The following is a 14,940-nucleotide window of genomic DNA, read 5'->3' as shown; positions in this document are numbered from 1 at the left end:
TGTTAGATTATTTGTGAGGATCAGCTGTCTGATTTAAAGTGTTATTCTATATCTTACCGTTTAGGATCTAAATTAGGCTATTGAAGAAACCCCAAGAACTATACGTCCAATTTGATGTCAGAGCATGATGCCCCCCATCAAACTCTGCAACTTTTGTTTAAGTTATTTTTTGATTGGTTTTCTACAAAACGAGATATTTACGTGTATAGATTAAAATGGCTCACCCTGTATATTTTGGTTTGCGAGATCTTCTTTATTCCTTTATCAAATTCCATGATTTATCCCCCATTCTAAATTATATAGTGCCGACGAAAAATAAACTCACGGTATAAAAATGTACTGCACCGATTTGGTGCGCACTGCGGAACAGATATTAGTTAAAACGACAGAGTATATTTGTGGGAGCTTAAAAACCCAAAACACTCTCTTTTGATCGTTTAAACGCCTAAGCGTACAAATGAAATATAGCCACATATATTGGAATCATGTTTCAATGAATCCTCCTTGCTTTCTTTGAAACATTCAACAACCTTTTTCTTCATATACATCAAAGTTCAACAGTGTGATTACAGTGTGCGTCATTAAACACCTCGGCTAAATATTTCTGAAAATAACAAAATTTCCAGAGATATGTCTTCCCTTAGGTAGGATAACTTTTATTTGGTTAATCTTTTCTAATACGCGCTTTGCTGAAAATATTAATAAGGGAGAGAACTAATTCAACATGAGTTGAATTTCCAAATTAAGTTTTTTTTTTTAATAATTTAGTATACTTACTAAGTTGTTAAATTATTATTACTTTTATGGGTCAGCACCTTGACCCGTACCATTTTAAATCTCTGTATAATAACAAGGATAATAATAAAAACAAATAATAGTTTTAAAATAACTGATTGTTAATTTTTTGCATAATTTTTAATTTGAGGAATTAGTTTAACAAAACTGTTTCTTTTGCAGATGAATGTGAGTGAGTGAGTGATCTGTATGAAGTATGCATTTGATAGAGTGAACTCACGATATAATATACCTCTCTTAATATGATTTATGCAATAATTTCATAAAACAACTTACAATAATATTAATAATAATAATAAAAATACTTCATTGAAATTAAAAATAATATTAATTGTAGGGTGACAAGACTTTTCTAATTCTAAACGTGACACGTGACTAACTGATGTCTCTTTTTGGTTCGAGCAGACTTACTTTCCAAACGCGTAAAGCTGATGTATACCTATACTGAGTTATTTTACCGAGGCCAATATTTAAAAAAAAATATGAAGGCTTTTAAAGCACACAGTTTAACTTAAGTTGTTCGATCTTTTAATTTTGATTTAAAATAACTTATATTTAGCAAAAATTCGAATAAATTGAATTGTACTATTAGGCTCGAAAACACACTTTAAAGTTCAAAAAGTTGCCTCGATAAAATAACTCAAGTATATAGATAAAATCACTGCCAGGTACATGTGAAAAAGAAAACAAACAATTGACTGATTGTGTTAATTGTTGAAATACCATGTATAGACAGTTCTGATTATTCATACACATACATACATGTCACATATATTACACATACATATATAACTAATATTCCCATATAATACATACTATACAATTTGCGCCTAATTTGCACCCTCACGGGTAAACAGTGATGTTTACGAAAAAATGTTTCAAACAAAAGTTATTTATTTTTTTTATAAGGAACGTTTTTACATTTAAACTTTTGTTTTATCTCTAACGGTTTAAAGGACCCAATTGACCTATGTTGCTCATTTACGAACTCGACCTCACTTTTTACGCCCGGAGTACGCTGTAAAAATGCCAGTTTTTCCCTGCATGTGGCCCATCAAACTTTACAATTTTTGTTTAAGGTAATTTTTCATGGTACATAACGTACTACATAACGAACTATTAGCCATAATAGATTAAATTGGTCCACATTTATGTAGGCTGATAAACACTTTTTTGTATCGCGCAGTCAGGCGGACGTAGCTACAGTTTTTATACTTTGCATATATGTAATATGCAAGGTATACTAAGTTTAGTCCTAAGTTTGTAACGCTTAAAAATATTGATGCTACCAACAAAATTTTGGTATAGGTGTTTATAAAATCACCTAATTAGTCCATTTCCGCTTGTCCGTCCGTCCGTCTGTCAACTCGATAACTCAAAAACGAAAAAAATATCAACCTGAAATTTTTACAGCGTACTCAGGATGGAAAAAGTGAGGTCGAGTTCGTAAATGAGCAACATAGGTCAATTGGGTCTTGAGTCCTTAGGACCCAGCTTGTAAACCGTTAGAGATAGAACAAAAGTTTAAATGTAAAAAATATTCCTTACAAAAAATAACCAACTTTTGTTTGGAACATTTTTTCGTAAACATCACTGTTTAACCGTGAGAGCGCAAATTGTATAGTATGTATTGTATAGAAATATCAGTTATGTATGTGTGACATGTATGTATGTATAATGTGATAGAGTAATTAACACTATCTATGCATGGTATTTCAACAATTAACTCAGTCAATTGTTTGTCTTCACTTGTTTTAATTTAAAAATGGACCTAACTACAGTTTTTTAAATTCCACAAATTATATTTTTGTAATGAGTTTATAAATATGCCTGTTCGACCATATCAACTCAATAGACAATTTTTTTATCACAAATAATGCGATGAAAATTTTGCTTATCATCAAACAGGGCCTTCGTAATACGTTAAATACGTTAGAATTGCAGAGTTCCTTTCCAATTTCTACGAAACATAGCCTCGTGTAGGTATATAAACATCTATGATCGTATTATTACAATAGAAAACAGATTCGTAATAAATATGTAATAGATAAGAATGAAAGTAATTTCACATTCATAGAAAATTTCTCATAAATAAAAATGAAGCCTTGAATTATTAAAACAAAAATGTTGTGGAATGACATATTTTTGTTCACAAATGAATATAATTTGTAAATTTTAGAATTTGTAATAACTCGTAACATTTGAAAATTGTATATATATTAGTATATCTACTATTCCTGATAAAAAATGCGTAAAATGAAAGTATAATATTGAAATTATTGAATTATTCTAAAAGAAAATTTCTAAAAATTCTTTATTATATATAATTATATACAAACTAGCTTGATACCCGCCCGCTTCACTGGGCTTAAATGTAAAAACCACCGCTTTATAGCCTCCACCTCTCTTGATCACACTTATGCCTCTTCCACAACACTCGAAATTGTTTTACACAGCTAAGATCTATGCACAGTTTTCAATTTTTTTAAGTGTAAAATAGGCATAATTCATTGAGTATTTCAGAAAAGATGGCCATGAATTGTTTAAATTTTTTCCAGACATCTGTAATTTATGGTTCCCAATGATGATCATAGATGGAGCAGTAAATGGTCAGAATAAATTTAATTATATATATTTTTTTAAATATATTTTTATTAATTATAGCTCATGTGTTATTCCGGTGCATAGGCTTTATTGCTGTACAGTTTCATTCAAATCCATTCACTAGTTTTTGTCTGAAAATGTAATAAACAAACAAACATCATTACTTTCACATTTATAATATATAGGGATAAGAATTTGGAATTATTTTATGTCTTTTCAGTGAAATTTCTGAAAGAAAACGTGGCTTTGAAATTTTTTTTTGAAATTCTGCTAAAAGCTAAAATAATTATTAGCCGATATTATTTTCGTGAAATATCGATTTATATTTTCCATTTAGTCCCGTGTTTAACCGTTGCTTTTGTTCACTTTTTAAACTTAAAATCAAAGGAAATTAATTCGATTAAAAAATACGTCAAATGTCTCCCAGTGACTTTTCTCCTTATGTGAATGCATAATGTTAGATTCTGATTTTCACGCTTTTAAAGACGTGGCTCATTGTGTAAGTTTGAACCATGTTTGAACTTTTGATCTACTCATCAAGAAACTTCGATTTTCCCTACGAATCGTCTGAGGTCGTGTGATACGAAATCTGCATTTGGAATTTGAAAGAAATTGTAAATGGTAATAATAAAACGGGAGACGAGACATAATTTTTGGCGTTTTTCCACTATAATATGAAAGTATTTTGATAATACTCAAATCAAATCAAAGTTTAGAAAATAAAATATACTACAATTTATTTATCAATGAACCATTTTTAGGTTGAGTTACACTAAATTGAAGAGTTATTTGAACACGTTGATTTACAGTTTTAGCCTCGGTAGTAAGGCTGTGGGGACGTCCATCTATCGAGCAGAGAGACTACGTATTTTGTCAACATATTCTACCATTTGTTTAGCCTTAATTCACGGTCTCCATTAATCCACTGTAAGACGTGGGGGCGTGGGACTTGTAGCATTTTCTACTCTTGCTACATGGCTAATCCAATACCAACTTTATTTCAGGCTATACATATAATAAAAAATTTTTTCTACTTACTTTCGTTTACTTCCTTTTTTATACAATAATTAAAGAAAATTCTCTTTTATGCAGATCTTGTATTGCGTGAAGTGAGAATGTACTGTAACAATCACGATGATCTCAATAATTTTTCCAAGGAAAAAGGACGTGCGTAAAATTGGACTGTTTGACGCCTCTTAAGTTCATAAAAATAATTAAGTTACATTGTTTTTATTTATTTTTCAAGCATACCGTTTTTTTGTCTCTACAATGAAAATGTTTAGAAAAATGATTTTCTTTTTCTTTATATCACTTGCTACTTGTAACAAAATTTAATACCTAGAAATATCGCGACAGTTCTAAAAAAAATCTGTAGTAAAATAAAAGTTATTATACAAACACAAAGTATTTTTATTAAAGTGAATTGAAAAAAAAATTATTAAATTATAATCAAGAGACCATGATGTAAATAAATATCGTATGCATGATTAAGAGTAAACAAAAAACAAAAAGTAATAATAATAAATAAGTGGATAAACAAATTAAAAAATTCAATTTCTTGAAAAAATTGCACTCTGTAACTAGAACTCGAATAGCCTAATTAATAGGGCGCTTGACATGAATTCAAGAAGTCTGGGTTCGAGTGTATTTTTTTCAATTCTCTTTAATTAAGATTACTAGACAAGATATTTGTCAATATTTAGTTTACGCCTGTATGTATCATATTAAAAATATCAATTATAATCGAGAGACATGATGTAAATAAATATCGTATGCATTATTAAAAGTAAACAAAAAGTAACAAAGTATTTTATTTTATTTGTTTTGAAAAACATAATTTTTCTTTTACCTATATCCATCTATTATATTCCTGTATTATCGTAATAGTATATATCTATCTAATATTTTATTAAATAAATATATTTTAGTACAGTTTTTTTTTTCAATTATATATAGTAAAATATTTTTATTTCGAAACGGAATCATGGAAATTGAATTTCTCATAAGGAAATATATGTTTTTCAAATATCGATAATGGAAGAGATACAGTCATAATAAATAACATCGTAAAAAATAGGGTATTTACATGTGTGTAGTACATTCCAAATAATAAATAGGATATACCCAACTAAGTGATGAAAGTATTAAGTATGAAATTACTTGAGATTTCCGTTTCAAATTTTTGAGTGAATTCTGTTACAACTTTATACGAAAATTAAGAGTGAATTTTTCTATATATACCATAGTTTTCGAAATATTGATGTCTAAACATTTATAGGAAATCGATTTTAGAAGAAATAACACACAAATGCCATTCATTTCATCACTTAAAAATGTATTTTATGGAAAAACGATTTCTGCTTGTTATAATTTTCTTTATAGGAAAATATTTGTGATGTTTTTAACTGAATGAATATCAATTTTCCAAATTAATCCTAAGAAAGTTACTTATGTGACATAATAAAATATCTCTTTAAAAACACTATAGGAACACAATATACGATTTGTATTCTAAAAATGCAAAGTTAAACAGCTTAAGGAGATATGCAAGGATTGAATAATACTACGGATTTCAATAAAACTTTATAAATACATTTTTTGATTAACAAAGTTTCCAAAAAATCCTGGGTCAACGGGCTTTTATTATTACTTATCGTTCAAAGTTGGCTGAAAAAATTCTGAATCATATAGGTTATCCTTTTCAATTGGATATCTCTATATCAAAAAATCTAGAGAGTGTGATAAAAAACTATCTAAAACATTTAGACAATCTTGTAGTTTATAATAAATAATACCATAAAAATATAAGGTTGGCGATGATATAAAATCAAAATTTACTTATGAGTTCATCGAAGATCTATCATTTGATGAACAGAGACGACTATAGTTTGAGTGTTGATGATTGAAGAGCGATATCTATACTATCAAATTGCACACAATATAATATATGTTTTTGTAGTTGCGTGGTATTGTAAAGCCAAAAATAACTCATTACTTCACTACAAAGCATATATTTGGTTTATTTATATGTATGTACCGTGCAATAAACCAAAACTTTTTTACAATAATGTAGGTTTACAATCACCTTAAATATATAAATTTAGTACCGTATAGGGGTAGTAAAAAAATTTACCTGCTTCTAAAGGACATTAATGAGAATGCATATACACGATTTAAAGTTGATCCTAAGAAAACGTAATTTGCTTTATCCTTCCTTGGGAACGTCTTTAAGGCAATTAAAGAAAACAACTTATTGGTAGTGGAAGTAGTATGTGGTACGTATGCACTTGCAGTGGAACTTGTAAAACCCGGGCCCGATCTAGCTATTTAGCCGCTCCGGGCAAATATAATATTTACCGCCGCCTTTACACTTATACCATATACAGGGTGTCTTATAAAGAGACACATCTTATACCGGCATCGATTCGTTTTAAGTTTTCAGATTCAATTAAAACCCTACTGTGATTCATAACTGACGAACATAAGCTGAACGCTTTAAATTAGAAAGTTGATCTTTATAAAAACGCAAACATTTTTGGTTTGAAACAATTTTTTGTAAACCGAATAGTTTAGACAGTAATTGATATCAAAAATTTACCTTTTTGTGCGTTTGTTCATTCAATTTGAACTAAAACGGACTTTATAAAAAAACGAACCACTTTTATTGAATTTATTGGAAAATTTTTTTCGAAGAGTGCGTAGATTGATTATACGAAATAACAGTTTTGGGTAAAACTTTTCAGTCCGTTTTTGCCAAAACTATACGGTTTGTGGAAAAATGTTTCGAACAAAAAATGTTACTTTTTTAATCAATCACAACTTTCTAATTTAAAGTGTTCATCTATCGATCACCAGTTATGGAGTAGAGTGAGTTTGAAAACCTAGGTTACGTTTAATTAAAGCAACCACATTCAGATTCAAGACGTAGGTACCAACTTAATCTCTGCCTAAGTTCGATAAGTAAAGAAACATCCGAAATGATAATTCGCCATAAAAGAAACTTGTAAAAAAAAATTTTAAAACGTAGAATAAACTTCATAATTGATTAATTAATTTATAATGATTAAAAGCAATAGAGTTTTAGTGTCTATACATTTTTTTGTCATCACAGACATTGAAGGACAATTTTTTTACAAAATTTAGCAATATTAAATTGTATTACTTAAATTTTCAGTATTTTATTTATTTTTAAAGGAAGCAATAAATTTTGACAAATTTTTTTGAAATTTTGACAAAGTAAAAAAAAATAGATTGGGTATTTAAAATTCTGTAAATTGTATGGGAAATTCTTTATCCTGATAGCCTGACTAGAAAATTAGATTCGTAACATTTTGAATCAGTTAGTCTGTGGATATTGTATAACTACAAAAAACTAGATATATTACATACTTTTATGAAAATTTATACATACTTTTATGAAAAAATGTGCCAATTTATCAAGCAATGAGTATAAAATCATGTAAAAAATATTTAAAATGGCAAAAAACGATCAAAATTATTTTTGAATTTCATAATAAATACCATCAAAACAAAAAATGATGTACACAATTATGTAAAACGCTTTTTAGTACAGTACGAATCGGCGCATGAGCATGAACAACTATTCCACCTCCATTTTTTTATACGATTCTCTTAAAATTGTCCTATTGATGATATAAATAATGCACGTTGCCAGATTGGAAAAGTGGTCGGAAAACTTTAAAACAATTTTCCTCAATAAAATTACAAAATTGTTGACGTATTATGGTCCAGGAAAAAGTTTTTAAGATTATCTGGACAATCTGAACAAAATTCGAAAAAATACGAAAATAGCCAATCCTGAAAAACAATATGGAAAAAAAATTATTGTTGCCAAATATTCTTCAAACATCTCTTAAAAAAAGTACCATAGCGTTTTAGGCTTTTATTTTATTGTAAGCCCTTCTATTTTAATAAATAATTAAGTGCTTGCATATACAGGGCGTTCTGTTATTGACTGCAGATCGTCAGCCTACAGAATAAGCTCATAAAGACGAAGGAAAAAGTCATTTACCAATTTTGGATTTGAGCCCTAATTTGGGCGCTACAGGTATGACAAAAATTGATAAATTTGTAAATTCACTGGCTATCATTCGATAAAAAGTAGCCAATGATAAAAAGTAGATATTAATAAATGTCATTTGATAATATTCAACTAAAGAAGGGGTATGAACTGATTTCAATTGGCTTATATTATTATGAAAAAAACATTTAAAAAATACTATTTTATTATTCCATTGGTTTGATCAATTCCCACTTTTTTTTATTATTATATTTTTTCTTGAAAACATTCGATTCTTAGTAAATAAACAAATAACGTTTATTTACTAAATGGCTAACGATATGGTTTACAAACAGTATATGCAAACACTTAATTATTTATTAAAATAGAAGGGCTTACAATAACATAATAGGTTTGTCTGACACTATAGGATCTCTGAAACTATAATTAGTTTAAGAGAAAATTTGCTAGATAAACAATTTTCGCAATTTTATTGAGGAAAATTGTTTTAAAGTTTTCCGACCTGGCAACATTTGACAATTTGAAGAGAATCGTATTAAAAAATTAAGGTAGAATAGTTATTTATACTCATAAGCCGATTCGCACTAAGAAGACAAAAGCTTATGAGCTGGCTGGCCTGAAGGAAGTACGCGGTATCCAAAAATTATCTTTGTTCAAGGACAAATTTTTAAGTGTCTTGTCCATAATCGATGAATCCATTACAATAATAATCCAAAAAAGTGAGATAATTTTGATAATTAAATGTGATGTTAACGAAATTAAACTTTTTTTGTATAAATTATTTTATTTCATATAAACTATCAAATTCAAATTGATAAATTTTCAATTTATATACACGAAGAAGTTGTTATAATGTTTTGACCTTTAAATTTGAAAAATAGTATTTACGAAGGAAAAAATTAGCTTTTACAATTTATACAATACAATTTGTGGAAAAGGGTACTCATGGAAGTTATGCCAGTAAGTAAGTACAAGGAGCACTGTTTCAACATTTATTATGTTAGAATCTTATCTTCTATATTATTACTCTAGCAAGTTTTTTTTGCCCTTCCCTTATTTTCTTTATTCCTTTATTAAATTCCATGATTTACCCCTCATTTTCAAGCTTATTATGTTTAGGTTTGACGAAAAATATACTCACGATCTAATAATGTACCGCTTATGAAAAAATACGATAGACAATAGAATAATAGAGTGATGAGCAGTGTGACAACAAACATAGCGTTTACACCTATACCGAACAGGATCGTTGTTCAATAATGCGTATTGATAAACACGCCAAAAATGATAGCGGGAAAAACAAGTACCAATGACGCATCTGCAATGTAGTAATGGACTCAAGACCATACTGCCGAGTTGAACTTATTTTATACCATTTAATATTGTAAATAACGCCATAGTTATGCTAAATAATTAAACAAAATTTTCAATTTTCGATATTTTGAAAATTAAGCCAGATATCGAAAAATTTTATTCTTACTTTTCGTCTTATATCATCAAGTAATAATATAAATTTTTCATCAAAATTGAAAATATCTATTTTTAAATTTGTGCCCCCACTACCATGCTCATACATCCTTAATAAAGATTCTGTATTATTATAATTATGATATGTAGTTTGGTATCTATTAATTTATGAAGTTACTCATGTAGGTAGGTAGAGAAGGGCTTGTAAGAAGTGGTACTTAGCCGGACTTTAACTTCATATCAGTACTACATAGTCTAGAAACAAATTCGTCTTGTACACAAATGAACTGCATCATGCTGAACACATATAGCATAGCTCTTATTTTGTTTATAACATAGTATGCTTTACAAGTAATGAAATACAGTCAAAATCGGCTATAATGACGAACCGGAATAAAAGATTATACCGAAAATGAAAGGTCTCATAAGAATCCCTATAATATATAATAAAGGTATTATTATATATAATAATAAATAAATATAATAATCCCTATAACAAACGTGTCGAATCTTGTCACCAATTTCTTCGCTCCCATTGGTTATTGTCACGTGCGACCGACACGCGTCAATCACCGGCCCCGCCCAATTTCTTTCTTGTCGCTACTTGTATAATATTCGCATCCGCATGAACATTCGCATTGATTAATGCGGATGCGGAAGCAGATGCATATGTTCAAATCAATGCGGATGTTCCGCATTTGCGGATGCAGATGCGAATGTTCGCAACATCCCTGATATATATATGTGTGTTTATATAGAGCTTATATAAACACACATATATGAATGTATCAGCTATAACAATCTATCGGCTATAGCGACCAATATTCAATATTGGAATTATGAGCCGATATATCGGGTAGACAAAATAATATGGCAATATAGTACAATGAAACTAAATATCTAGAAGGGAAAAATTGATGCATTTTTGAAATTTCCCAGAGTTGTTTAGTAGGTAGTAAAAATTTCTATAAAAAAACGACTTCTCAGGGGCGTACCTAACCCCTTTTTTGGGGGAGTAGCTGAGGGGGGGGGGAGGTTTAATCAGTTTTTTAAGAATTGCAAAAAAACTATGCATCAAATAAAATAAAAGTTCAATTAAAAGTTCTAGCTGAAGTATTTCGTTTTTTTTCGACTTGCTATCTTCAAAATTGACCGAGATAATAATAATAATAATAATAATTTATTATTATAAAGCGTTAGAGATAGAACAAAAGTTTAAATGTAAAAGTTATTCTTTATAAAAAAATTAACAACTTTTACTTGAATCATTCTTTCGTAAACATCACTATTTATCCGTGAGGGTGCAATTTCTTAGTTTTAAAATTCAATATTTCAAAATAACGGCTTGGACTATAAGACCATTTTTGGTAAAAAGTTTCTAAGTTTACGAGGCATCTATGTTAAATGAAAAAGATAAGTATGCGATCAACCAACGAAATTGACAAAAATATAAGAAGTTTAGGATATTAATATGTTGTATTTATGGACGTCGGCAAGGGGGGGGGCAGATAAAGGCAATTTCCCTCCTCTAGAGATTCACAAAAATGGTTCAAAGCACACACTTGCTTTAAAAGAGTAAAATTCTACTGAATTAAATATTTCAGTTATCGGATGAATTTAGTATGTAATTAGAATCCAGGCTACCTACAAGTTTTCAACTAACCATCTTTTATAGTTTTTGAGAAAAAGGGAACTGAATTTTTACCCTACTTTACATTCTCACTGGAAAACAAAGTTATTTACGAAAAAAATTCTTCAAACAAAAGTTGTTTACTTTTTTATATGAAACAATTTTACATTTCAACTTTCGTTCTTCCTCTTGTGGTTTAAGAGACCCAATGGACCCCATGTTGCCAATTTAAGAACTCAACTTGTTGGGTGCGGAACACGATTAAAATAAATAATCTCGATATCTCTTTTCGTTTTTGAGTTATCGTGTTAACGGACAGGCAAACGTAAATGAACTAATTAGGTTAACTATTTGAATACTTATATCAAAGTTTAGTTTGTAGCATCAAAATTTCAAAGCGCTACAAACTTAGGATTAAACTTAATATACTCTGATATATTTCATATTTATTATACAAAAACTAAATAAAATCATTTTTAACAAAAAGTTTTTAGGAAAAGGACGCCTATTCGAAAGGGGGAAAAAGGAATAGTATAAAAAGAAATTTTTTGGTAAGGCCCACATACGAAAACACAAAAAAAAGTCCACGGTTCTCACCAGTATAAATCCGGATTCCAGTGTCTGTGATCCACCAAAATTTAACTCTAGATCCACAGTTGTTTTCAGGTAAATTTATCGTAAAATAGATCTAATTTTAAAATAAAAACAAGTGAAAACAAACAATTGACTGAGTTAATTGTTAAAATACCATCTATAGACTGTGTTGATTACACTGTCACATTACAAGTACATACATGTCACACATACATAATTATTTTTTTATAAGGAAAATTTTTTACATTTAAACTTTTGTTCTGTCTCTAACGGTTAACAAAATAGGTCCTACGGACACAAGACCAATTTGACCTATGTTGCCTATTTACGAACTCGACCTCACTTTTTATGTCCTGAGCACGCTATGAAAATTTCAGCTTGGTTTCATTTTTCGTTTTTGAGTTATCATGTTGACATACAAACAGACGGTCAGACAACCGAAAATGGACCATAAAATGGTGATTTTATGAACACCTATACCCAAATTTTTTTCGTTGCATCAATATTTTTAAGCGTTACAAACTTGGGACTAAACTTACTTGTACCTACAATTCATATACTTTTCCCATTCTCCACAAAGCAACTTGCACTCTTCTTTGCCATCGACTGGCGAGGCCCTTGGTTGTGTTTAGTTCTTCTTTGTAAAAGAAACTTAATAAACAAAACACGCATTTTTCTGATTTTTGATTATATCATTCTCGAAATATTTGGTATCGATATTTATAGCCAGTCTGTATAAACAACTGTATGTTTTCAAATGAATATCATATTTTTCAGCTCCAGACTTTTGATCGAAACTAAGGGCTATATTAAAGAATCCTTTTTGATAAAAAGTTTCTAAGTTCATGATACATCATTTATTGAATGATAAGTAAGCGATCAGCCAACGAAGTTGACAACAATAGAAGTAGAAGAAGTTAAGAATATATTCTGTTGTGTATATTTTGATTCGTGTATACTCGTATAATATGTTCGTTTTTACCGTAAATTGTTGTATATAACACGCGCGACATGTTCATTATTGTTTAGTATATATTATTGTATTGTGTGATTTAAGTTTTAATAGTTTTTTATATTTTATTCAAAAAAACAACAAGAAACAGAAACGGCTACAATTAATAATAATCAAATTAAAAAAAAAAATATACCCGCTTTATACACGTGCGAGTATATTTTTTAAAGTTTTAAACTATTTCGAAAAAGAAAAAAACATTTTAAACTTAATTTTTAGAAAAATATATAAATATTAATGATAGTGTGAATTGGATAAAATTATAATTTTCGGTGTAAATTTTATTGGGGGTATTTTCGGCAAAATAAAAAACTAAGTATTGATGTCCACAGATACTATGAAACAAACTGTTATCAAGTAAGTTAACTATTTTTTTTTGTGTGTGAATATTTATTTTATTATATTAGTTTGTTTTGAAAATAATTTTTAAAAATTTTTGTGTGTCATAAGGTTTTATATTTTAATATTAAATGACCCAGATTTTTTTTTTTGTTCATTCTTTATTATATGCAATTTTATTTGAATTTTTATGACGATTGTAAAAAAAAATTATTGAATTTTTGGTACAGGAAAGTTTTTAATTTAGTTGAAAGCTTTTTGGAATAAACAAGTTTTATTTTTATTTGTTGTTGCTGATGCTAATTCGATTAGATTCGTCAGAATTTACCATAAGTAAACAAAGTTATGATTTAGTATCAGCAAACATAAGACCCAGTTCTGAACACAATATTTAGACTCCAGAAGTTGGATTCATAATTACAAATATTTTTAATTATTTCCAATAATTTTTCTAAAAAAAGGTTCACCTAAAAATACAACACCGGTTCTCTTCCAGAAGCTTTTTGGTATTTAAGTATATTTTACGAGATAAAATGTCGCAAAACTGATTTTTTTACACTTACCAAACACTAACAGGATTATAAGAAGGTACCTATACCCACCTAATAGGATTAAGAAGGATAATTTAAGGACGTAAATTCGTCAACGATATTAATAGAGAAAAAAAAAGTATTATAATAAAAAAGTTTAAATGATTTAAAAAAGAATAAATATAAAATTTTTCATTTGTATACACAGTTCTTAATTTTGGTATGATTTTAAAGCTTAAAGTATGAGGAACATTGATAAAAGTTTTTTATTAAAATGGTAAAACATTTTTAAAAGGAATGTGCTATATTTTTTATATTCATGATCAAACAGGGGCTAACTTTATTTTTTTAGCCTTCTTTTATTTGAAAATTTTTTTTCGTATCTCCTAATTTCCGGCACCTGTTTTAACGTAAAACTAGTAAAGGAAAAAAATTTCGAGAACAAAATTTATTTGCTTTTAAGTAAAAATTCAGAATTGTTGTGCAAAATATCATTATTTTAAGAATTAACATAAAATTTTGTTGGTGGAAACTATTTAACCTGAAAATACATTAAATCAGCATCTGCCACAAAATATATGTAGTTCCATTTAAAAAAAACAAAGTTGACTCCTGTTTGACGGTGATGGCGTCTTCGTATACAAAAACTAAATACAATGTTTTCATTTCCTCTAAAAATGAGCCGATATGTGTTTTCCCGTTTTTAAATTTTTAATTCCGTTTTATAAGTATGGAAACTATTTTAAAAATCATTCTGTATAACGTAACAAGTTCCAGATTTTATACAAACTCATTAACGGCTAAATCTCATTTTAACTGCTCGAGTTCTAAGTTGGAGTTATGTTGGGTTGATTTATGTTGGGTTAGGTTGGAGCTATTCTCACTCTAGAAATATATTTACAAATAAAAAAACGGACTCGGCTCAGGA

At 28.6% G+C, this 14,940-nt stretch overlaps 1 protein-coding gene across 1 annotated transcript in view; it reads left to right on the top strand.

Annotated features, from left to right (window-relative positions):
- Positions 1–13,367: 13,367 nt before the first annotated feature.
- The window catches only part of LOC123302194 (neprilysin-2-like), an 89,872-nt gene continuing 88,299 nt past the window's right edge, over positions 13,368–14,940 (top strand). Inside the window, exon 1 of the mRNA XM_044885034.1 lies at positions 13,368–13,500. Coding sequence (XP_044740969.1) covers positions 13,466–13,500 — 35 coding nt within the window. The 5' untranslated portion in view covers positions 13,368–13,465. The remainder of the gene's footprint in view (positions 13,501–14,940) is intronic.

This window comes from Chrysoperla carnea, chromosome 1 (assembly GCF_905475395.1).
Source record: "Chrysoperla carnea chromosome 1, inChrCarn1.1, whole genome shotgun sequence".
NCBI lineage: Eukaryota > Metazoa > Arthropoda > Insecta > Neuroptera > Chrysopidae > Chrysoperla > Chrysoperla carnea.
This window is presented reverse-complemented; position numbering and strand designations above follow the sequence as displayed.